The 26,318-nt window shown below is 36.1% G+C and overlaps 1 protein-coding gene across 2 annotated transcripts in view; it reads right to left on the bottom strand.

The window, feature by feature from the left end:
* The window catches only part of LOC120418477 (nuclear factor NF-kappa-B p110 subunit), a 34,031-nt gene extending 12,400 nt beyond the window's left edge, over positions 1-21,631 (bottom strand). Inside the window, exon 1 of one of the 2 annotated variants that reach the window (XM_039580914.2) lies at positions 20,865-21,631. In XM_039580914.2, coding sequence (XP_039436848.1) covers positions 20,865-20,910 — 46 coding nt within the window. In that variant the 5' untranslated portion in view covers positions 20,911-21,631. Of the gene's footprint in view, positions 1-7,548; positions 7,703-20,864 lie in introns of those variants that run through there. The other variant, XM_039580915.2, reaches the window with a different exon arrangement.
* Between the last annotated feature and the right edge of the window lie 4,687 nt (positions 21,632-26,318).

The raw sequence follows: 26,318 nt of genomic DNA, 5'->3' as shown, positions 1-26,318 counted from the left end.
TGCCAGATCTTCAATGTTTTGGACTCGTTGGAAAGGTTTTCCGATTACCTAACGAACGATGGGTCGGATGGTGGATCCGGATATAGTTTACATACATTTAAGTGGGATCCGGCTTCAAAAAAGTGCATCAATATCACTTAAGTGGACATATCTCAAGACAGGGTTGCCAGATCTTCAATGTTTTGGACTCGTTGGAAAGGTTTTCCGATTACCTAACGAACGATGGGTCGGATGGTGGATCCGGACATAGTTTACATACATTTAAGTGAGATCCGGCTTCCAAAAAGTACATAAATATTACTTAAGTGGACATATCTCAAGACAGGGTTGCCAGATCTTCAATGTTTTGGATTCGTTGGAAAGGTTTTTCGATTACCTAACGAACGATTGGTCAGATGATTGATCCGGACATCGTTTACATACATTTAAGTGGGATCCGGCTTCAAAAAAGTACATCAATATCACTTAAGTGGCCATATCTCGAGACAGGGTTGCCAGATCTTCAATGTTTTGGACTCGTTGGATAGGTTTTTTAATAACCTAACCAACGATTGGTTGGATGGTGGATCCGGACATAGTTTACATACATTTAAGTGAGATCCGGCTTCCAAAAAGTACATAAATATCTCTTAAGTGGCCATATCTCGAGACAGGGTTGTCAGATCTTCAATGTTTTGGACTCGTTAGAAAGGTTTTTCGATTACCTAACGAACGATTGGTCAGATGATTGATCCGAACATCGTTTACATACATTTAAGTGGGATCCGGCTTCAAAAAAGTGCATCAATATCACTTAAGTGGACATATCTCGAGACAGGGTTGCCAGATCTTCAATGTTTTGGACTCGTTGGTTAGGTTTTTTAATAACCTAACCAACGATTGGTTGGATGGTGGATCCGGACATAGTTTACATACATTTAAGTGAGATCCGGCTTCCAAAAAGTACATAAATATCACTTAAGTGGCCATATCTCGAGACAGGGTTGCCAGATCTTCAATGTTTTGGACTCGTTGGAAAGTTTTTTTGATAACCTAACCAACGATGGGTCGGATGGTGGATCCGGACATAGTTTACATACATTTAAGTGAGATCCGGCTTCCAAAAAGTACATAAATATCACTTAAGTGGCCATATCTCGAGACAGGGTTGTCAGATCTTCAATGTTTTGGACTCGTTAGAAAGGTTTTTCGATTACCTAACGAACGATTGGTCAGATGATTGATCCGAACATCGTTTACATACATTTAAGTGGGATCCGGCTTCAAAAAAGTGCATCAATATCACTTAAGTGGACATATCTCGAGACAGGGTTGCCAGATCTTCAATGTTTTGGACTCGTTGGTTAGGTTTTTTAATAACCTAACCAACGATTGGTTGGATGGTGGATCCGGACATAGTTTACATACATTTAAGTGAGATCCGGCTTCCAAAAAGTACATAAATATCACTTAAGTGGCCATATCTCGAGACAGGGTTGCCAGATCTTCAATGTTTTGGACTCGTTGGAAAGTTTTTTTGATAACCTAACCAACGATGGGTCGGATGGTGGATCCGGACATAGTTTACATACATTTAAGTGGGATCCGGCTTCAAAAAAGTGCATCAATATCACTTAAGTGGCCATATCTCGAGACAGGGTTGCCAGATCTTCAATGTTTTGGATTCGTTAGAAAGGTTTTTCGATTACCTAACCAACGAATGGTCAGATGATTGATCCGGACATCGTTTACATACATTTAAGTGGGATCCGGCTTCCAAAAAGTACATAAATATCACTTAAGTGGCCATATCTCGAGACAGGGTTGCCAGATCTTCAATGTTTTGGACTCGTCGGAAAGGTTTTTTGATAACCTAACCAACGATGGGTCGGATGGTGGATCCGGACATAGTTTACATACATTTAAGTGAGATCCGGCTTCCAAAAAGTACATAAATATCTCTTAAGTGGCCATATCTCGAGACAGGGTTGTCAGATCTTCAATGTTTTGGACTCGTTAGAAAGGTTTTTCGATTACCTAACGAACGATTGGTCAGATGATTGATCCGAACATCGTTTACATACATTTAAGTGGGATCCGGCTTCAAAAAAGTGCATCAATATCACTTAAGTGGACATATCTCGAGACAGGGTTGCCAGATCTTCAATGTTTTGGACTCGTTGGATAGGTTTTTTAATAACCTAACCAACGATTGGTTGGATGGTGGATCCGGACATAGTTTACATACATTTAAGTGAGATCCGGCTTCCAAAAAGTACATAAATATCACTTAAGTGGCCATATCTCGAGACAGGGTTGCCAGATCTTCAATGTTTTGGACTCGTTGGAAAGGTTTTTTGATAACCTAACCAACGATGGGTTGGATGGTGGATCCGGACATAGTTTACATACATTTAAGTGAGATCCGGCTTCCAAAAAGTACATAAATATCACTTAAGTGGCCATATCTCGAGACAGGGTTGCCAGATCTTCAATGTTTTGGACTCGTTGGAAAGGTTTTTTGATAACCTAACCAACGATGGGTCGGATGGTGGATCCGGACATAGTTTACATACATTTAAGTGAGATCCGGCTTCCAAAAAGTACATAAATATCACTTAAGTGGCCATATCTCGAGACAGGGTTGTCAGATCTTCAATGTTTTGGACTCGTTAGAAAGGTTTTTCGATTACCTAACGAACGATTGGTCAGATGATTGATCCGAACATCGTTTACATACATTTAAGTGGGATCCGGCTTCAAAAAAGTGCATCAATATCACTTAAGTGGACATATCTCGAGACAGGGTTGCCAGATCTTCAATGTTTTGGACTCGTTGGTTAGGTTTTTTAATAACCTAACCAACGATTGGTTGGATGGTGGATCCGGACATAGTTTACATACATTTAAGTGAGATCCGGCTTCCAAAAAGTACATAAATATCACTTAAGTGGCCATATCTCAAGACAGGGTTGCCAGATCTTCAATGTTTTGGACTCGTTGGAAAGTTTTTTTGATAACCTAACCAACGATGGGTCGGATGGTGGATCCGGACATAGTTTACATACATTTAAGTGGGATCCGGCTTCAAAAAAGTGCATCAATATCACTTAAGTGGCCATATCTCGAGACAGGGTTGCCAGATCTTCAATGTTTTGGATTCGTTAGAAAGGTTTTTCGATTACCTAACCAACGAATGGTCAGATGATTGATCCGGACATCGTTTACATACATTTAAGTGGGATCCGGCTTCCAAAAAGTACATAAATATCACTTAAGTGGCCATATCTCGAGACAGGGTTGCCAGATCTTCAATGTTTTGGACTCGTTGGAAAGGTTTTTTGATAACCTAACCAACGATTGGTTGGATGGTGGATCCGGACATAGTTTACATACATTTAAGTGAGATCCGGCTTCCAAAAAGTACATAAATATCACTTAAGTGGCCATATCTCGAGACAGGGTTGCCAGATCTTCAATGTTTTGGACTCGTTGGAAAGGTCTTTCGATTACCTAACCAGCAATGGGTCGTATGATGGATCCGGACTTCGTTTACATACATTTAAGTGAGATTCGGCTTTAAAAAAGTACATAAATATCACTTAAGTGGCCATATCTCGAGACAGGGTTGCCAGATCTTCAACGTTTTGGATTCGTTGGAAAGGTCTTTTGATTACCTAACCAACGATGGGTTGGATGATGGATCCGGACATAGTTTACATACATTTAAGTGAGATCCGGCTTCCAAAAAGTACATAAATATCACTTAAGTGGCCATATCTCGAGACAGGGTTGCCAGATCTTCAATGTTTTGGACTCGTTGGAAAGGTCTTTTGATTACCTAACCAACGATGGGTTGGATGATGGATCCGGACATAGTTTTCATGTATATAAGTGAGATCCGGATAAATGTGAAAACACATTTTTATATATAACTTTTGAACTACTTATCGAAACTTCAAACAATTCAATAGCGATGTATGGGACCCTAAACCAAGTCGAATGCAACCGGTTTGATCAAAATTGGTCCAGCCAGTGCTGAGAAAACTTGGCAAGAATTTTTAACACATACATACATACACACACACACACATACACACACACAGACATTTGTTCAGTTTTCGATTCTGAGTCGATAGGTATACATGAATATAGGTCTACGAGCTGTATTTCAAAAGTTCATTTTTCGAGCAGGATTATAGCCTTACCTCAGTGAGGAAGGCAAAATGGCAAATTGGTAAATGTTGAGGGATATCTGTCTTCAAGAGGACATTTTATTACAAATACCAGAAGTGCTGAATGTCCAAACCAAGTGTCATATTTTCCAGCGATGACGACTCTAAAAAATAAAATTATAATGACTCTAGGAAATATCCTTAACATATAAAATAGAATTGAAAATAAGGTTCCCTTTTAATTTGAGTGCTGATAAGTCTATAAGGAAACAAAATCAAATTTTAATCATCATGAAATCTTGGCAAGTCAAATATTTTTTCATATGTTGATATTCAACAAACTTAAATGTTTGGCTCATTTTTTTGTATTTTTGATGAATATTAAAAATGTTCTAAGACTTTAAATAGAAAATTTTCGTTATTTCATATTTAAGACCAAATTATAAAATTTATAAAATATTTTAAATTTGTAAAGATTCAATGTTTAAAAATGATAAAAGAACCAATAGTTTCGAAGATATAGTCAGTTGAAAATAACAGGCTTAACCCTCTTGGGACCATCCATAAACCACGTGGACACTTTTTTGGGATTCTGTAACCCCAAACTTCAAACGATAAAAAGCGCTCCTTACCAATTTGGTTCAAAATTGGCACAGTTACATGTTTTTACCGAAAGAATCAAGCCTTACGATTTTCAAAATTTATAATTTATTTCTTGTCACCCTCTTGAACGCAAATGAAAGGTGATTTTTGATAGGCTTTCAAGGCAAAAATCAAGCCTGACGTTTGAAAAGGACGTATGCAAACTTTAATTGCTGTTTTGGAGGTATCGGGATCAGTGAGCATATGTCAGAAAATATGTTTATCCAATTCCTCGGGAAATTTTACTTATCAATTCAAAAAACTATTTTCATCCGCACTAATTTTGGGCTTGATCGAACAACATTTTTTTTGGAAACATACTGCTTTCGTGAGGAACTGCTGCATAGCTAAAATTGACTATAATTTGTAAACGGTACATTCTTTCAATAAAATGCCAATTTGATTGTACTTAAAAATGTATATCTTCAATATTTTTTAAATTCCAGATTATCTATTTTTTCAGGTTTTTCCCAGATTTTTCATCATTCGCACTATGGTTCAAAAAATGTTTTTTTAAGTCCCCTAAAACATATCGAAAAATTTCGAAATCCAATAAATACCGTTTTTGGGAATTCAATGTATAGTCATAAAAAGTTAAATAAAAATTGGAACTACTTTCCCACTATCCCTTTCTCTGGAAGGTCATAGTCTTACAACTTTGCCGAAGACACCAAATCAATAAGAAAATATTTTTTCAAGATACAGAATTTCATACATTTACATACCCATTTTGTATGACCAGCCCCCAAAATTGTATGGAGACTTGTATGGAAAAAACTAATGATGCAAAATGATTTTTTTTGACATCATCCAAATCAAAAATTTAAGATTAAAAAATCGTAAAAAAAACATTCCCCTAGGTAGGGGAATTTACTTAATTTTTTTTTTTATAATCCCTACATACGAAAAAATATTCAAAATGAAGAGGAATGCATTGTAAAAATATGTCAGCTGATTGCCCTTAAATTTCTATTCATTTTTTTTTTTTTTTTTTTGAAAGAAACTTGCTCTGATTAACCTTAAGAACATTTGCAACAGCCTAAATAAATTACAATCAATTGTATCCGTTTAATCAATTAAAATTATATTTTAAGAAATAATTATCTGTTTTGCTCCCTGATTGAAATAAACTGGATGGAAAGACAAAAACAATAAATAAAATATGCATTGGCTTGAATAATGTTAAACTGTAAACAAAAACACATTAACACTGGAACGCCCAACGCATGTCCAACTTACACGGACGCCCAAGCCTCCCAAAAAAGTTGGAACGGTAACTTCAACACGCCCGTTCTCGGGCATAACTCAACCAATCGGGACGATTCTTGTTCCCAGTGATTTGTAAGAATGTCTAGATGATCCTAAAATTTGGAAAGCTTGATTTAAACAAATCTGTAATTTCTGCGACCGAAAACATCGTTCCAACTTTTTTTAAACGACTGCCTCCGCGGAATTTTCGGCGATTTTTTTTTTACACGCGAAAAAAAAGTTGGAACGATGTTTTTGATCGCAAAAATTACAGATTTGATCAAATTAAGTTCTGCAAAGGTCTAGACATCCTAACAAATCACTGGAAAGAAGAATCATCTTGATTGGTTGAGTTATGCCCGAGAACCATTGAGTTGAAGTTATCGTTCCAACTTTTTTGGAGCCTTAGGCGTTGGAATGTTAAAAACTTATTGTAAAACAATCAGCTTAAAAAAAATCTCAAGCATGAAGTAATCTCAAAAGCTAGTTGAAAGTATTATTTTTCCCATTTCCATAAATTAGTTAAAAAAATGTACCATCATCGAATTACCTTCAAATCAACAATGTTTACTTACAATGTTTACCGAATTCTCATAATTGAATTTGTTATGTGTACTTAGAACTGAGTTCCAACACACACAAAAAACAAGTGTTTACAAATAAAAACAGCCGGTTTGCATAACATTTCGTGGAAAAGTAATATATGCACATAATATGTTCTGTACTCGAATACAAGAGAAAAGTTAAAAGTCATCTCTGTTTACTGTTCTGTCCAACTATATACTTTCTAGCGTTCACACCCACACAACTCTGGAGCCCATGCGGCATTTCACGAGAAACCGGCAGGGAAGTGGAAAAACCGTTTGTAATAGAATTTTTATAGGTGGTAAACTAAGATAACTAAATGATACAAAATAACTTTCATTTGATGTTTTGCGAACGTTTTCAGTCTATAAAATTAAATTATAATTAAAAACGGTATGTTACTAACTATTCAAATCAAATGATAATATGAAATAAGGACATTTAGCTAACTGTGATGGGATACCATTTGATTTAAACTTTCCTCAAACTTAAAATGGACGCCACACGGAGAAAAAAAGAGTTCCCAAAATCGTGAACAAGCGTTAATGAAAATGGGAACCACGAACAAAGTGTTCAAATCCCATGGTACGATTTCCAAAAACGTACCATGGGATTTGAACACTTTGTACGTGGTTCCCATTTTCATGAACGCTTGTTCACGATTTTGGGAACTCTTTTTTCTCCGTGCACGTTTTCTTAAATTTTAGTATTAAATTAAATGCGTTGTCAAAAGGGTTGATATAATAAACTAAACGTTCCCTTTAAGTTTACTACAGTCAACATCCACTTTAAAATTGATCTTTCATCATAAACTAGGAATTTTACCATTCTAAAATCAAATGTAATTGAATTGCTATTCTGACACCAAACATGTTTTACTATAAATCTAAAATAAATGTTTAATTTTTCCATAGCTCACCTCATAATAACGATTTGACTGGTCCAAAAACATACACTAAATCCAAGCCAATGTATGCTAGCAGCCCAAATCATTTGCCACAGTACGACCTTCCCAGCGTTGTTCACCGTTGACTGCGGTCCATGTGGTCGTTCTACTCGAGCCGGCAATTATACAGTAATCCCAATCTCTGTACGGCTTTGGGTAATCACAACAAAACAAAACCACTCTCACTCTTCGACAGTACAATGCAGTGTCTCTCGCACGTGTGCATGTACCCACCACCAAAAACCGCGTCACTAATGTCGTAATTGTACGTACGTCCCGCGTGGGGGTCAACCGGCAAATGGCGTTCCGCCGGCCAGGTGAGTGTACTTTTTATCGCACCCGTGATGTAATTGTAGGAACTGAATTTGATAGCAGCTGTGCCGTGGACATCAACGCCGGTGAGAGTACGCGCGTCCACGGTGGATCTATGACTAATTCGGACGACGCAGAATTCACATCTAATAGCCGAACCTATCAACGCAAAAGTAGTCGCGTCGCGGCACGGTCTAACTGTGTACCTTTCGCATTACGGAGTACCTGCGACGTCGACAATGTCGACGACGCGATCGCGAGAAACTGTGCGAAAACCCAAAAAAAGTTGGATAAACACAGTTGATTTTGGACGAATTCGCTTAAAACTGAATACTCTAGGGTGACTGTTAAATAAATGCTGTAAAATCTAGAAGTTTTAAACTTTGACTTAAATAGACTAGACGTGCCACACAAGAGGTTTGGGGCAAGGCAGTAACTCTCATTGCTTTCGATTACTCTGTTACTTTGCTCTCTGTAATACTGGAGAAACTTCGGTGTCCAAATGGTTTTTAGAATTTAAACAACATGGTAAACAGTTTTCCAATTTCGCAATGTTATAGCTTCCTAATGAATTGGCCACCCTAGCCCTAACGTTCAGCTGGTACGACCGTGCTGGGGATATCCCAACCGGCAACCGGTTTCGCGCAGAAAAAAAAACGTCACCGATATCTACCAGCCGCGCCGATCACCACGGTGGACATGGTCTGGGTCAAACCATGTTGAGAGGGAGAGGAAATACACATCCGCGCGAAACGATAAGCGCCGCCGCCGTCCAACCGGCTGATCGATTCCGAGAAAGAAGCAAAAAGAGCAACACGATCTGCAGCGATCATACACACAAACAAGGTCGAACGACCGGGGAATTCCCAGAGCGAGTTTATGACCGAGCACGAGTCGTTGTGTTGGAAATACAACCAAGACCCGCAGTACGTCGTTGGAGCTGCTGGAGGCAGCTCTCAACCAGCTCTCACAGCACCAACAGGGTAATAAATTCTGCGCTGGAAACACCCGGCAAAGCAGGGGTGGTACCGGCAGCGTCGAGCCCACCACCCGCGCGACCTGTGTCGGAGTGGCACCCTCTCCAATGTTAAGGTGGATTTTTTTTGTCAGTGGCGTTTCTAGCTTTTCGCAAATAGATTTTAACTATGCCCTGATTAAAAGAAACGTCCATGCAACATTGATGGACGGGATGGAAGCTTTGAAATCGTCTTGCTGCACGTGCATTTATAGGGCCAAATTGAGTTAAGAGCGAGTTTTTCACCAATGTGTAACAGGTTGTATCGAGGTGCTCCGATTTGGATGAAACTTTCAGCGTTTGTTTGTCTACACATGAGATGAACTCATGCCAAATATAAGCCCTCTACGACAAAGGGAAGTGGGGTAAAACGGCCTTAGAAGTTTGAGGTCCAAATAACCTGAAAAATATTAAAATTGCTCGCATTTCCGTAAAACTTCATCAATTCCAACTCTCGTAGATGCATTTGAAAAATCTTTCGAAGCACTTCAAAATGAGCCATAGACATTCAGGATCGACTTGACTTTTTCTCATAGCTTTTGCAAATAACAGTTAAAAATTGATTTTTTTAAAACCTTAATATCTTTTTGCAACAGCCAACACCCATACTCTCATAGCTCAAAAGATAGGCAATTACATGGACTATAAGCCTACGGTATGACCGTTTTGGCCAATCGCAGTTTTTCTCATAGTTTTTCTATTTTTCTAGAACAAACATTTTACAGCGTTAGTTTTTGCCCTGTAGGCCTCCATAGCGGCACTTTTCGGTCTCAGTTTTGTTATATTCGGAATCCTCGGAAAATTTCACGTTAGTTAGAAGTATTGGAGTGGTAAATTTGATTGGAAAAATTGCCATTTAGAATGAATTAAAATATTTTTTTACAATTTGTTGGATTAGGGGTGAAACAGGTTTTCGCCTACTTGATACAGCATTTGACGTATTGATCACAGAGTAAAAAAGATCTATTTCTTTTTTCAAAAACTAACGTTGTAAAATGTTTGTTGTAGAAAAATCGAAAAACTATGAGAAAAACTGCGATTGGCCAAAACGTTAATACCGTAGGCTTATAGTCCATGTAATTACCTATCTTTTGAGCTATGGGAGTATGGGTATTGGAGGCTGTTGCAAAAAGATATTAAGGTTTTAAAAAAATCAATTTTTAACAGTTATTTGCAAAAGCTATGAGAAAATGTTAAACCAATCCTGGATGTCTATGGCTCATTTTGAAGTGCTTCAAAAGACCATTCAAATGGAATTGATGAAGTTTTACGGAAATGCGAGCAATTTTGTGCAGCTTTTCTTAAATCTCCAAAATTTCAAACTTAAGATATTTTTTAAATTCGAAAATTCGTGCATAGGTGTCACTCTTCATATGAGTTAGTAGTTTCACGACGGGATTGCAATATATATATTTTTTTGCAATTCCACTGTCAATTTTTCCTGTTCTTCTGGAGAAACGAAACGGCCTACTTTTCCCTACCAAAAATAACAGAATGGAAAATTAATATCTTTCAATACCAGTTTTGAAAAGTTCTACTTTTCAGCACTGTAATGGGAGCTGAAAAGTTGAACTTTTCAACACTAGTATCGAAAAGTAACATTTTTCAATAGTTTTCTGTTTTGAACGGTGAATTTACTTAATACATGAATGTTTGAAATAAAATTCCATTCTACAAGCGTTTTTCGAAATGGCAAAAAATGTTGTAAGCAACTCGTTGCAGCACTCGGTAAACCTCATTGGATAAATGAACGACTCGTGCTGAAAAAATCTTTTTTTCTGCAACTTGTTGCACGAGTCATACATTCTACGAGGTTTACCGAGTTGGATAAATACGACGAGTGCTGGAAAAATCAAGTTTTGCAAACGAGCTGCTATTTTTTTTTGCAATTCCGAAAAACGCTTTGTGAAAGAAATGTTATGTCAAACTTCCATGAGTTAAGTAAACTCACCATTCAAAACTAAAAATATTGGAAACTGTTACTTTTCTTTATTATTGCTGAAAGTTCAACTTTTCAGCACTTATTTCAGTACTGAAAAGAAGAACTTTTCAGCACTTATTTCAGTACTGAAAAGAAGAACTTTTCAGCACTGGTTTTAGAAGTTATTATTTTTCCATTCTGTTGTTTTTGGTAGAGGAAATTAGGCCGTTTCGTCGCTCGAGAATGAAAGGAAAATTTTTTAGTTTCACGACAGAATTGCAAAAATGATGTTTTACTATTCCGCTGTGAAACTGTCAACTTTTCCTTTCCTTCTGGAGAAACGAAACGGCCTACTTTTCCCTACTAATCTAATCTAATCTAATCTAATCTAATCTAATCTAACACAAACGCAGCCAGTCCGATGAAAGCATGCTGGAAAGTCTTGTGATTAGATTACGCCCCAAGCACTTTTCTTGTCATTATTAATAATTGCAGTACATCCGAGAACACCCGAAAATGAATTGCAAAAATTAAAGCGGCCAGCCCTACTACGTTGTGTTTACCGCAGAGAGGATTCTGAGAACGGATCACATTTCAAAGAATCTACAGGGGAGGAAGGATGCGTGGACATACCGTACCAAACGCTCCTGTTTACAGTTTCAAATGTGTTTTGTATAATGTGTCAAGTGTAAAATATAGTGTGGTTATATAATCAATTAAATATAATAATGCAATATAATGATCATTTAATAAAATCCTATCACCTATGTATAATAACATGCACCCAAGCACACAAACAGCGACACAAAAGAAATGAAAATGAGCATGCAAAAAAAGACAGCGCGTCCCCGTGGTTAGCGCACTAATGATGCCATTATTTAATTATAATAACCACACACTCAAGCACACACACAGCGACACAAAAGAAATAAAAATGAGCATGCAAAAACAAAACAGCGTGTCCCCGTGGTCAGCGCACTAATCCGAAACGGCCTACTTTTCCCTACCAAAAATAACAGAATTTAAAATTAATATCTTTCAATACCAGTACTCACTAGCGTGCCCAGCTCTTTGAGGAAGGTGGGGCAGGGCGTTTTGAAAAATACGTCATTTGTGGACAACCCATGACCAAATTTAGAACAAATTTCTGAGAATGGTGGGGCAGTTGCGCCATGTTGCCCCACCCTGTGCACGCTAGTGCCAGTACTGAAAAGTTGAACTTAGGATCAAAAAGTAACATATTTAATAGTAGTTTATGCAACAAGTTGCAAAAAGCGGATTTTTTCAGCACGAGTCGTACATTTATCCAACGAGGTTCACCGAGTTGGATAAATACGACGAGTGTTGAAAAAATCAAGTTTTGCAACGAGTTCCATACAATATTTTTTGCAATTTCGAAAAACACACATTGAGTGAAATTTTAAGTCGAATTTTCATGTATTTTGTCAATAACTCGTTTAAATCAAAAAAATGCTGAAAAGTGTTACTTTTCTAAACAAGTGCTGAAAAGTTCAGCTTTTCAGCACCCATTTGAATGCTGAAAAGTAGAACTTTTCAGCATTTATTTTGAAAAGTGTTGCTATTCGATTCTGTTATTTTTGGTACAGAAAAGTAGGCTATTTCATCGTTCAAGAATGACAGGAAAAGTAAGGAGTTTCACGACGGAATTGCACAAATATTTTTTTGTTTTGAGCGGTAAATTTACTAAACACATGGATGTTTGACATGAAATTCCATTCAAGAAGCGTTTTTTTCAGAATTGCAACTCGTTGCAAAACTTGATTTTTCAGCACTCGTTGGATAAATGTACGACTCGTGCTGAAAAAATCATCTTTTTGCAACTTGTTGCATAAACTACTATTATACACAAGTAACTCTTTACAAGAAGTGTCCAAAATTAATGCTTGATCTCCTTATTCAAGCTATCTCCAACTTTAATTTATGAGATAAAATATACAAAAGTGATTTGGAGATCATAATAGAGCTCTAGATGTTTATCCATCATGACCATTTTTATGGTTGTAGTACCTGAACTCAAAAAATCGTATGAAAAGTGGGATTTGGAACTCAAAAAGTCATGATTTTTGGTAAGGGTGTAGGATTTTGAAATTATCTGAATTGAAAAGTAAATATGGAATACTTTTTGAATCGCCAGAGACAAAAACGATACGAATTTCGTTGAATTGCAACGTTGTGAAAGTGGGTCATAACGAACCAGTTTTCACCCACGACAAAAATCAAGAAATCAAATGAAATTATGGCACACAGCTAACAAAATATGGTCTCCTATTGATACACAACATGTTCCCGAAGCTCTATCATTGATGTGTACATATTTTGTCGTTAAATAAATTGATGTTCAAAAAACCCTAGTCGATTTTTTTACAGATATCCTACTAATTTTGAGGTTCTCTGTCTATTCTAACTAAACACAAAACATGTTCTCACTCTCACAGGGTGACCACTCAAATCCCATTTTGAAATTCCAGACTTTTTCCCGCCTTTTCCAGAAACCCAAATAATAGGCATTTTTTATCTAAAAAATGATTTTAAGCAAAAAACTCTTAATAAAAAAGTCAACCATAAAAAAATCTAAATCTGGAGTTTTTTTTGAAAAGGTCCAATAAACCAAATTTCCAGTTTTTGCTTTTTGGGTGTTTTTGAAACCGCCTTGAGTCAGGAGTATTAAAAAACACCCAAAAAGCAAAAAATGAAAATTTGGTTTATTGGACCTTTTTAAAAAAAACTCCAGAAATGAATTAATAAAAACTATTGCCAATTTCACAGATCTACAAAAAATGGCAAAATGACGCAGGCTCAACTCGAGGGAAAACATGAAGTTTGGGGTCCCCACAATCACGTGCATTTTGATTTTTTCAAAAATAGTTTGTCTGGGCCGAATGGGTTTTCTCCTTCTTTCATGGAATTCAGACAAACAGTGAAGCAATGACTTACTCATTTACATTATTTTCGGAAAAAATTTGTTGTTTTCCCTCATGTAGTCCCGCTGTAGTCAAAATTGACAAAAATATGGCGGCTGTAAAAACCTTTTTTTTTTTGAAGTGCTTAGAAAAACTTGATAAACAATTGTAGTTCATTAGGAAAGTTTCAATTAGTACTAGAAATGGATGAATAATTCAACGAAAAAATATTCAATTGTAAAGCTTGTACCACACAGCAAATAAAGTACACAGCAAAAAATCCGATGGTAAAATCGCATGCAAAAGCATGCACATCACCTTCGTCAAAATAAACACTTAATATTACACACTGCATGTACAATTTTTGCAAACTCAAAAAAAAGTTGCAACCGATGGGATTCAAACCCAGCATCAACAGTAAGGACTGGCACCTTAGCCCACTCAGCCATCAGACCGATGTAAAGCTGTATGGATAAACGCATATATGAGCTTGTCATTTCGGTCAAGTAGGTTTCCCATACTGATGGGGTACATATTTCAGGGTGTAAAATCACATAAAATTGCATAAAAAAGTGCAATATTTATTTTACACCCAGGCCTTTTACACGCAGCTGGCTTTTCAAAATAGTTCTATGACCGGCCCTTAAGGCTGCTCATGAAGTATTAAATTGTCTGAATTAAAAAAAAAAGCTTGAGATCAAATTTTAACATATTATAAGAACATTCTTCATGTTCAAATTTAATTTTTATAGTTTTTATGTTGATATTTTTTAACTGAAAAATTGTGCAGGAAAACAAAATTATCCATTTTGTAAAATTGTGAAATTTATGAAAAAACTTGGATTGTTGTCTTAAAATTTACATAAAGAAACTAAATGTTATTTCTTTCAGTTTTAACTTTGTATTTTTCCAGAACAACTTTTTAGTGATAAAATTTAAAAAAAATGCTTAAAAAATCAAATTAATCATACTGAAAAAAGATTTCTGCAAATATTTTAAAAATATTAAGAAATTTATCAAAAACTGCAAAAAACTGCAACGATCATTGAATTTTTAATGTCTGTTTTATTAAAAAAAATATATATCAAGGTACATATTTAATAGCAATCGTCAAAAACAATATCTATACAATTTCAAACCAACAAAAATTGAAATAAGTCAAATAAACACATTTTTGAATGTCATCTTTGTTTTTCATTCTTAAAATCAAAATATACGAATCATATTTGCAACACTAGTTCTTTTATGTATTTACTTTAGAAGAACCCAATCATAAAAAAATTGAAAAAATGTGTTTACTCTTTCAACTTTTATCAAATATCATTTCCGGCCCGCCACTGCTTCAGAAATATCAGATCTGGCCCGCAGGGCCAAAAGGTTGGGCACCCCTGTTTTAAGCCAACAGTGTTTTTCCTTAGTTCATGCGTGTCCATTAGTGTTTTAATTATTTTAATTTTATTTTTGTTATTATTTTGTTAAACAGGAAAATGCACCGATAGAATATTTTGAACCGTACATATTATTAATCCAGAAGGTGAAACACAAATTTCTACGTTTAAATCTCTCAAGGGGTCATCTCAATTTAAAATATTTTCCGCCATACCGTGATATATATGAAAAAAAGTAAAACTCCATGCAATATTGTAACAAATTTAGTTCTATACTATCTTGACAGACAGAATTGCCAGAGGGAATTTTTGATTATAACTCGGACTTATTTAGGTTGTCATAGTTCGTAATCATCTTTCCAGTGAAAACAGATAGTGTGTTACTTCCATCCCAAAACACGTGTGCAGAGAGGCGCTGTTTTCGCGGTTTTCCAGTAGAAACAGTGAACCATCAAATTGGGAGTCACCGGTATGAATCATGACCTCGCGTCGGTTGGGTGCTGCTGATGAGACATCATCAAAAATGCTTGATGCTTGATGATAACATAGCTATGTTTCACGTGCTCGTATTTAAAATAACAACTTCCAGGAAAGGAAAAAAAATCCTGATACGCTACACCAAAAATTACTTAAAGCATAGAATTGAATTTTATTATCAACACCTACGATACCTGCCTTTTTGTGAATTACCAAACTGTTGCCACCATTGGATGATCTTTTCATGTCACACCTTTTTATTTATCATTAATGAAGTGAAGCCGCTGGATACAAAGGTATACCGCCTAGGGCAATGGGCCTTCCCAATGTCAATCCGCATCAACAAATCCCATAAACATTCGAGTGTCTGTAGTCAGGTTTGTATCATACAACGATTTCACACAAACAAATCGTCCAGCGTGGCTGTCGCGTGCTCCATTGAATATTAACTAAGCAGATTTAAATTAATTCTATTCAGACTTCTGAAATCTACCTGAGGTAGGATTCCATGAGAAGAAGAAAAATCACATCTCATCTAAATTGCAGTCACGTTTCGAGGAAACCCCCCTCGGAAATATTTCCAAACACTAATTAAGAGTGAACAATTGAAGCCACGGATTAGCTGTGGTTTTAGGGCAGGTGACTGTTACTAATTGATCGTTTGATGAAATTTCCCCTAATTTCAGTTGGTAATTTTTATTTCTTTTGGATTTCATTTGTATTTTTTTTTTAAATTCATACTGATTAAATTAAAACGCCTTTGAAATATTTACACAGCAATCTAAGACATAATAAAATGTTGATAAAATGTTACTTTTGCTGAATGAACTTGAGTGAACTCCATCTTCGTTTTGCGAATAATATTAGCATAAATTATCCATCGTAGCTACAACAAAGTTGCAAAAGATTCGATACCGGTTTTCAGCATGAGAACATGATATTTCGGAGCTTTTCGGTAGGAGTAAACATGCGATCTCGTATATTTTATTGCTTATTCGTCGCCATCGTGCTAACTTGTCGTACGTGCTTTTTGGGCCAAATTGAGTTAAGAACGCCATTTTGTGCAGCTCACAATGCCTCACCTTTTGACCTTCACAGATCCCCAAAATTCGATTTCAATCCTGAGATATTCAACCAAAACCGAAAAAACTCCGTGCATTTTTGTCACTTTACATATGAAAGTAGTTTCAATCTTGTCGTGCTATCTTGTCACTCCATGAAAATTGATGTAAGTGCGACAAAAGGCCAAAGAAATTTCAGGCCAGGAAAGTCAGGATGCGTTTGTCGCACGTACAAGCTAGACTACCGTAAACATTTGTAATTATAACTCGGGACTCCAGCAACCAACTTTAACCAAACTTTGGGACAATGCACAGAATGGTGAGCCAAACAAAACGTGTTTGTTATTGTTTACATTGCGTGCTCTCGTTTTTGAATATTCAAGGTCAAACATTAAAACGCGTTTTTCTCGGAACGTCAAAATGGCGGGTGCGACAAGATAGCACGACGACGTCGATATGATTAGCTATAATAAAGCGCACATTCTTAAAAGGAAACGTACCACATTTATCTCTTAATCTTTGATTAATCGATGCCTCTGTGCTCTCTTATGCTAACTAGATAGAAAAATCAGCAAGCTTAGTACAGGAGAGCGCAGAGGCATTCTCTACGAAATCGGCCGATTTCGACCGTTTCCATTTTTTGTATTTTTTTATTTGGCTCAAACTTTGTGGGGGCCTTCCCTATGACCAAAGAAGCTATTTTGTGTCATTGCTTTACCCATACAAGTCTCCATACAATTTTGGCAGCTGTCCATACAAAAATGGTACGTAAATATTTGAACAGCTGTAACTTTTGAGAGAATTTTCTGATCAACTTGGTGTCTTCGGCAAAGTTGTAGGTATTGTTGAGGGCCATTGAAAAAAATAGATACACGAAAAAAAAAATATCTGATTTTTTAACTAACATTTTTTCACAAAAACTCAATTTCCAATAATACGTATTTTTTTTATTTTCGAGATTTTTTACATGTTTTAGGGGACAAAAACCAGCAACTTTTGAGCCATAGAGAAGTACAGTCCAGACTCGATTATCCAAAGCCTCGATTATCCGAAGTTTCAATTATCCGAAGCCTCGATTATCCGAAGGTTTGTATGGGACTTTGGATAATCGAATCACAAACAATTTTTTTTTCGTTTTTTTTTTCTTTTTCTTGTTTTAAACATCAAATTCGAGTTCTGCGACCCCATTTTAGTCAAATTTGAATAGTTGATTGCTTATTAAATAATAAAATACATTTTTTCAATATTTCGTCCCCGCCATCTTGGATCAAAAAAATGTAAATCACTTTAGCGTAGTTACTTAAGCTCGACAATAAAAAAAAGACAGCAAAAAAAAATCGTGGTTCGATTATCCGAAGTTTTGATTATCCGAAGCGAAATTTTTCCGAGGCCTTCGTATAATCGAATTTGGACTGTATGGTCAAAACATCTGCCGCCAAGTTATGCATTTTTGAAACAATTGTGATTTTTGTAAAAAAAATGAAAATTTTACACCAACAAAAAAATAGACCTAAATTGTTTATTTAAAATTGAATTTGCAATCGAAAAGTACTTTACAGATTTTTTGATAAAGGGCTCCGTTTTTTAAGATACAGCCACTAAAAGTTTGATTTTAACGATATATTTGCAGTTTCTCGTTTTTTAAAAATAGTGACCATGAGTGACCAACTCTAAAAATATTATATATATTTTTTGAAAAGTTCAGAAAATTTGTCGAAAACTATATTTTGATTTTTTTAATCAAGACTAACATTTCAAAAGGGCGTAATATTGAATGTTTTTGTAAGGACAGCTGCCAAAATTGTATGGAGACTTGAATGGGTGAACTAATGGCACAAAATAGCTTCTTTGGACATAGGGAAGGCCCCCACAAAGTTTGAGCCAAATCAAAAAGTACAAATAAAATCCATTTCCGATTTTGGTAGAGAGTTGCTCAGGATAAACACTGTAAAAAGTTGTGTTGCACCTTCCTGAGTAAGTATATTCTCGATTCAAAATAAATTATCGCTAAAAATAACGTTTTTCAGATTTTTTTTTTTCAATTTAAAACTAAATATATAGGTTAAAAGAAATGCAAAACATGTTGAAATATGACACAATGTACAATAAGGCTTATTTAAAAATTATTAAAATTTACTCGAGGCACCATGCGCCTCCTTTCCGTGGTAGAACATTTTTTGCTGAAAACGCAGTTTTCGTCAAAAAATATCGTTCAAATTCTTAATCAGGAAGATGAAACACAACTTTCTACGTATAAATCTGCATATAAATCTCCATAAGATTTACTTCCGCCATAGGTAGCGTTCTTTTATTACGTCACGCAAAATTTGGAAAATTTCGGGATATATTTAAAAATGGGCTCTTCCACGACAAACCGAAATCTTATAAACATAACTTTACAACTAACTTTAAAACATCATTAAACTTTTATTTAAATGTAAATGTCAAAGATATCGTTGTTGTTGTTGTTGTTGTTGTTTTTATTAGGGGAACTTTAACCCGTCAAAGATATCAGATAATCGAATAGGTTCTAAGCTGGGTGATGAATAGAGCGAATGCGTAGGTAACGTGATTTCCGAATGATCCCACTTTGTGTACATCTACAAATTAGGAAGCTGTTCAAACACAAGCATGACTTTTTTCTTACTGATAAATGAGCTGTTTTATGTTTAGTTGTTTGTGTTTCAATTTGATTAGTTTTTGATATTTTTTGCTGGAAAATTGTGTGTATGTGAATCAAATCAAGATTAAGACAGCTTCTGGATGGATATTACCGTATCGACCCCATAAACAATTTCAATTCACAATTTAAAAAAAATGACGATCTCGCTTTCAACTTTGTAAAGATTTCTTAACTTCAATTTCAGGTCCTCAAAAGCCAACAAAAAATCATTCTTGAACAAAAAAGCTTTTTTTTTTTTGTTAAATGATCGATAACAATACTCTCTACTTCTAGCGAACAGTAAATTGGTTCCACTTTGACAGTTCAAAATTGAGGCCGTTTTGCGAACCACTATTCAGCACCCAGGTTCTAAGTATCTTAAAATATTTAAACTATTTTTTCATCAACCCCACAACTTGGACAAGACCCTCGATCAGAATAAATCAACGTAAATTTCGCTGTCACCTGACCTACCCTAACCGTGATTGCTACAACCTGGCAATCAGGAAGAAGCTCACACAAATTTGGCACCATCAAGGGGACAACGTACGGAAAAAAACGGAATCGACGTAACACCTTATTATGTGGCCCTCTTAAACCTTGCGGTTTCGTCAACGGATCCACAGGCGTGTATCGTTCTTTTTGCGACAAGACTCCGCCTCCCGGGTCTCCTAAGTGTGAAGGTATGGCACGGGGAGAGGGCACCGAAAACCTATATTTACACTTAGAATTTATTTGCGTCCCCCTCGGGATTCGAACCGGCGACCTCTGGATTGTGAGTCCAGTGCGCGGTCCACAATGGATAGGGACAACGTATGATATCCGATTTCGAATTTAAAGTTTGGAGCCAATAAATTGAAGGCGATCTGGAGAATACAAAATCACATAATTTATATTTTTGTTTACCAGCTTTGGTGGTGTCAGTTTCCAGTATCGAAAACATGTGTAAATTTGGTAAACAAAATTGTTCGAAAAAGAAACATGAACAGGTTTGGTGTTGTTGCTTACCAACAGAAAAGTTGTTTGCTCAATACAAACTGAAATGACATTGTAAATGGACCAAAGTCCTCGTTCCTCATGTAATCAACGACTGATGCGAGCAGCATTAACTGTTTATTTTCACCTCTTCTTTGATTGATGTTTTGCTTGTTTTTTTTTATTATTTTTTGAAATAAAATGTAATATGTTTTGATTTTTTTTAAATCGACAATATCATAAAACAACTAATTTCTGAACAACTTTCAAATTGTACAGATTGGTAATTGGATACTATTACCTGTAAGGTAACTTGATAAAATACAAACATGTCTATTTATCATTCAAGCAAACGTGTGTTCCGTTGACTAGTAAACATGTGCATATATGAATTTATTTTATATTTATATTAGTACAGTAATTTTATTATAATTGAGGTTAACAGAATAAATAATAAATCAGAAATAAATAAACAACAGAAAAAAAACTTTTCACATAAGGCTTTTGAATCACACAATCTCATTGCAACATTTAATTAAACCCATTTGTACACTCACCAAACTGTTCATGCCTGTAGCTGTCCAGGTTGAGTAACGTGGACATTTTGACGGATTTTTCTGCGATTCCTTGGAGCGCCAATTGCTTCCGGTGCACAGATGCTTCTTATCGAAACCTTGTTTTTTTTGCTTATCTACCAGCAGTAACTCACTCGCGATAATTGTTTGCACTTGTATCGAACCAAAACAGACGCAAATTGACCTCCACCAGCACCAGAGCCAACCAAAAACACAATGTTCACGTCGATTAGCGCAGGCTGCGCTGGTCCGGCGATTTGCGTATATACTAACTTCTTATCAACTATGTATAACACACATACGCAGCAGCGATTCAAAATCGAAAAACACACAACACTTCAATTCTCGGAATTCCGCTCACGAGGCGCACTGCGCGAACCCGAGCTTATCTACGCCGCAACTTTGTACTTCTCGCTTCAAATCACACTAAACACGGTCCGAATTCGAAAAGCTCGAAAGAAGTGAAGCATTCACGAACTGCACCGGTCAAGTTCAGGATCAGTACTGATCGAGGACAGGGTTCAGCGCGATCCTCTTACTCCTACCACTCGGTACTCCGCGGATGATTACACTGAATCAGCAAACAGGAACAGTTCTTCAGGAACCGCGCGAAACGAGTTCTCCGATGCAATTCCCGGCTAATAGGGTATACGAACTGCATACAAACAACGCCTTGTAGACGGCTGATCGTGCCTCGCGACTGAGACGGAATCCGGTGGATCCCCGCAGTTTTTACACACGTTATGCGAGCGACTGTCGTGTGTTGGTGTTGTTGACGATATGTAAAGCCCCCTTGTAGCAGAGTATGGGAGAGCGCGAAAACCGCAAATACGACGACGACGGCGATTGGTGATGATGTCACCCGTTTGGAGGTTCGCTCGTATACAGGCTGGTACGTTAAGGGGTTACGCGAAGCGCTTGAACATATCTGGAGTTTTTTTTGAAAAGGTCCTATAAACCAAATTTTCATTTTTTGCTTTTTGGGTGTTTTTGAATACCCCTGACTCAAGGCGGTTCTAAAAACACCCAAAAAGCAAAAATTGAAAATTTGGTTTATTGGACCTTTTCAAAAAAAAACTCCAGATATTGTTCGATGAATCTGCTGAAACTTCTGCTAGTACAATGTCCTGATCACAATTACCTGCGACCTGATTTGATCTCGCAAAGCTTTCGATGTGCCGACCGCCAACCTCTCCCGATCTTCGCTTACAACAAGTAAAACCAATACGGCGTCCTTCATAAGGTATGTCACTTTAAAATTGGCCAACATTTATTTCAGTTCAAAAATATTTTGTAAAGGAAAAGCCCCCCAAAACAACAAAAAGCTTTGCAAATTTCCGCTTATGTTCCTTTTGAGACTTTGTGTTGGACTGCTGGTTACCTACACAGCAAAAAAAAAGTTGAATTTTGGATGGTTGAAAATTTGGTAGGTTTAATATTACCTCTTTTTTTCAGTAATATTACATAAAAAAATGTTTAAAAATGTGAACCTGATGAATATTCATCAATTCCTGATGTAGGGGCAGGGGGGCAGAATGGCCCGCCTAAATAAAATGCGCCAAAAACCATAGAAAAACATACAAATGTATGAATTCATTGTCGTAGGCTTATGCTTTGGGATGTTTCCTTCAATGTTGGTTGATGAAAATTTTTAGATTAAAACTATTTTTGAGCCGCTTAAAAAAAAGTTTTTTTTTCGGCTACTTTTCCTGGGTGCGGGGCAGAATGGGCCACCTTAGAAAACAAGCCATTTTGTCTAATAAAACGTTGAAGAGAGACAATAAATGATTAAAGCGACCTTCACAGAAAAAAAAATCATGGTAATATTACATCTGGGAAGGGGTACATCTTTTATGTCAGAAAAAAGGTGTAATTTTACCTCTGGAAATGTGTAATTTTACCTCTTTTCTGGTGTAATGTCACTTTTTCAGTCTAAATTGAGGTAAAATTACATCATAAAAGAAAGAAAATTAAAGCTTCCAAATTTACATTATTTTTTACTGTGTTTCCATGAAGTTAGACTACTTTTATGAAAATATTCACTTACCAAAACAAACATTTTTGAAAATAGTTTTAATATGTTGAAATAAGACACTATTTTTTTTTTTTTTCAAATAAGCATCAAAACAACTTAGAAATCAACTAATGTTGCATTAAACGTGTTTTGTGAAGCTACCAGGAGCGAAATAATCCATTTAGCTCAAATTTCGTAACTTTTGATTGTTTTTATAAGGCAGGGAAAGGGTGCATTATGCCCCAAGTGGATTTTAATTTAACACTTACACCAACAAGCCTCTAAATTGATTTGAGGTTCCGTTGTTGTTTGATTACCTTCGTAATAGATCCTGGTAACATTATAAACATTGAACAAACTTTTTCAAACATTCTAACTTTCGAGAAAGCCTATTTAAGAAACTCGAAATAAACAACATTTGCGTGGTTTTGTCAATAAATTTACATATTTGCTCATAATTCGAAAAATACAATGAATTCAAAAGTGGTTTTCGGTGTGGTGATGAGCAATTCCATGACAAATAGGGAATCGGTTGTACCCTACCCTCTCCGATTTCAATGAAACTTTGTAGACATGTTATCATAGGCATATATAAGCCATTTTTGTGTATATGGAGCCATTTACACTCGATAATGATATTTGAGAAGGGCGTAAGTGTTTTAAATATTTTTGTATTTCGTAATTTAAATATTTCTGTATCTCGAAGCCGTTGCATCGTATCAAAAAGTGGTCAAAAACAAACTTGTAGGAAATTTGACGGGCTTTCCGAAAAAAATACACTGAAAGAAAAATACACGCCACTTTTACGAGATTTTTTGATTTTTAAGTTTAAAAGTCAAATTTGAAGGTGAGCCCACGATTTTTTTTGTTCAAAATTTTTGTGAAAATAGCCTAAAATGTTACAAAAAGACTCACGAAAAATGCAAGATGGAGCAGCTCACCTAAAAAAAAAAAACAAAAATCATTTACTAAAACTGTTTTTTTCAAAAGTGCTCTAAACATCAAAATTTTCAAAAACCGAACATGAGAGTCGATTTTCCAGACAATTTTACACAAAAGTCTTCATATTGAACATTGTCCTAAGTCGAATCCTTGTGAAGTTACAGCGGTTTTAAAAATAAAAATGTTGAAAAAATAGGTTTTTTGATGGTTTTGGGAATTATGACAGACTTGGTTTTTCAGTCTCGAAAGTATTTTTACCGGAAATCTCGTCGAATTTCCTATAAGTTTTTGCAATCTTTATGATTAATTTGCTTTTTTAACCTTTTTTTAAAATAAAACATTATCACTGAAAAGTAAAAAAAAAAGATTTTATATTTCTTCTCTCATTTCAAAAATCTATTTGAATAAGGTTCCATGAAAAAACTTCTTTTTTAAGTAAATATTTGTAAACTGATTAAAATTTAAATTAATTATCTATCTGTACATTTTAAGACAACAATACAATTTTCATATTATTATATTTCACATTTTTACGTTTGTTTTCTTGCACCATTTTCAATTTACTAATTGTGTGTGTGTGTATGTGTTCAACCAACCAAACGGGACCACGCGGTCGCTTCTTACAAATTGAGTTGTTTCCATGTATTTTTAGCTCTCATTCTATACATGCAAATAACTCGCATAGGCATTTGGAAGGTGTTAGCTCTGCCGAGCTTCGGTGACCCATAGGGGGATGGCGTCGCTATTTTTAGACCACGTTTTCCACTTTTTCTCCATCGAAACCGACTACTTCATCGACTTCATTTTGCTGGGTGAGATAGGACGCCGTCTATTTTTAGACGATGACTCAGCAATTTTCCACTCTTGCACTAAAAAAAAAAACAGATGGCAGCACGATGTAACGCCACGTCCCTATTTCTACGCTGGCTAGCCGAGCGCGAGGTACTTCAGCTTTGTCGACAAGCCCCGCCCTGAAGAACGTTTGGACCAATCGGATTCAAACGTTATTTAGAACTTCCGAACCTTTGTCAAATGGACAAAGATCCAGCGCGTATATAGTTGATGGTGGTAACAGTATTCCTAATTCCAGTCATAGCTCACCAAGTCGCGATGGCCTAGTGGTTAGCATTTTTGCTTACCAATCCAAAGGACGGGGGATCGAACCCCGACTTTGATTTTTCGTACATGTTCAGAGTTTCAAGATTTATATTTCCTATACTTTCTCGTTGGGAGCAGATGGGAATCGAACCCAGGACCATTCGCTTACAAAGCGAACACCGTAACCAGTCAGCCACGGCCGCTCCACCATTTTCAATTTACTAATTGATACCGAAATTAATATGGAAATGATAAAACATTAAATTCAAACATACAGAATGATTGAATTTAAACCAAAAACATTTAAACATATTACAATATCAAAGTACAACTAAAACTTTAAACTATCAATATTTCACAGTCCAGACTCGATTATCCGAAGGCCTCGGAAAAAATTCACTTCGATTGTCCGACTAAACTTCGGATAATCGACTCACGAAAAAAAAATTTCGTTGCCTAATTTTTGACTGTCGAGCTTAGGTATTGCCCCTAAACTACGCTAAAATGATTTAGAATTTTTAAATCCAAGATGGCGGCCAAAATTGCATTTTATTTGCAATCAACAACTCAAATTCGACCAAAACGGGGTCGTAGAACTCAATTTTTATGTTAAAAACAAAAAAATAACAAAATGCTTATGTTCCTGATTAGATTATCCGAAGTCCCATACAAACCTTCGGATAATCGAGTCTGGACTGTATTGCTAAAGAGCAGATCTCTACGAAATCGATCTTTTTTTGAATTTTAATTTTTGTATTTTTAAATCCGGCTGAAACTTTTTTGGTACCTTCGGTATGCCCAAAGAAGCCATTTTGCATCATTAGTTTGTCCATATTCTTTTCCATACAAATTTGTTAGCTTTCCATACAAAAATGATGCATGAAAATTCAAAAATTTGTATTTTTTGAAGGAATTTTTCATGCCCCCCGATTTTTCATGCATTTTGGCGAATTCCCGACTTTTTCACGACTTTCCCGATTTCCCGACTTGAGTGGCTACCCTGGGAAAGCTTACATTAGAACTTTTTTTTGGTGATCGTCGTCTAGCAGCAGTTGATTTTAGCAATCTCTTTTTGGGGGGGGGGGGTAACCCCTTATGATAACTCGCGTCGTCAACAAAGCTACACGTTTCTCCTCCACCAGTTCCAGCAGCACCAGCTCCAGCTGGGGCACAACGCAAAACGCGAATCGACGAAGAGAAAGAGAAAGAGGTTGAGAGCGAGCACGACAACCCCCAACAGACTTCAGGCGGAGAGAGCGATTGAATGGTCGATGAACAAATTAGCATCATTTTCAAAATGCAGGTCATGTGATATCGAAAGAATTAAGAATTGTAGGTTTTTTTCTACTTCTAAACAAACCGAGCATCAGTGTGTATTTTTC

The sequence above is a fragment of the Culex pipiens genome, chromosome 3, assembly GCF_016801865.2.
Source record: "Culex pipiens pallens isolate TS chromosome 3, TS_CPP_V2, whole genome shotgun sequence".
Taxonomy (NCBI): domain Eukaryota; kingdom Metazoa; phylum Arthropoda; class Insecta; order Diptera; family Culicidae; genus Culex; species Culex pipiens.
This window is presented reverse-complemented; position numbering and strand designations above follow the sequence as displayed.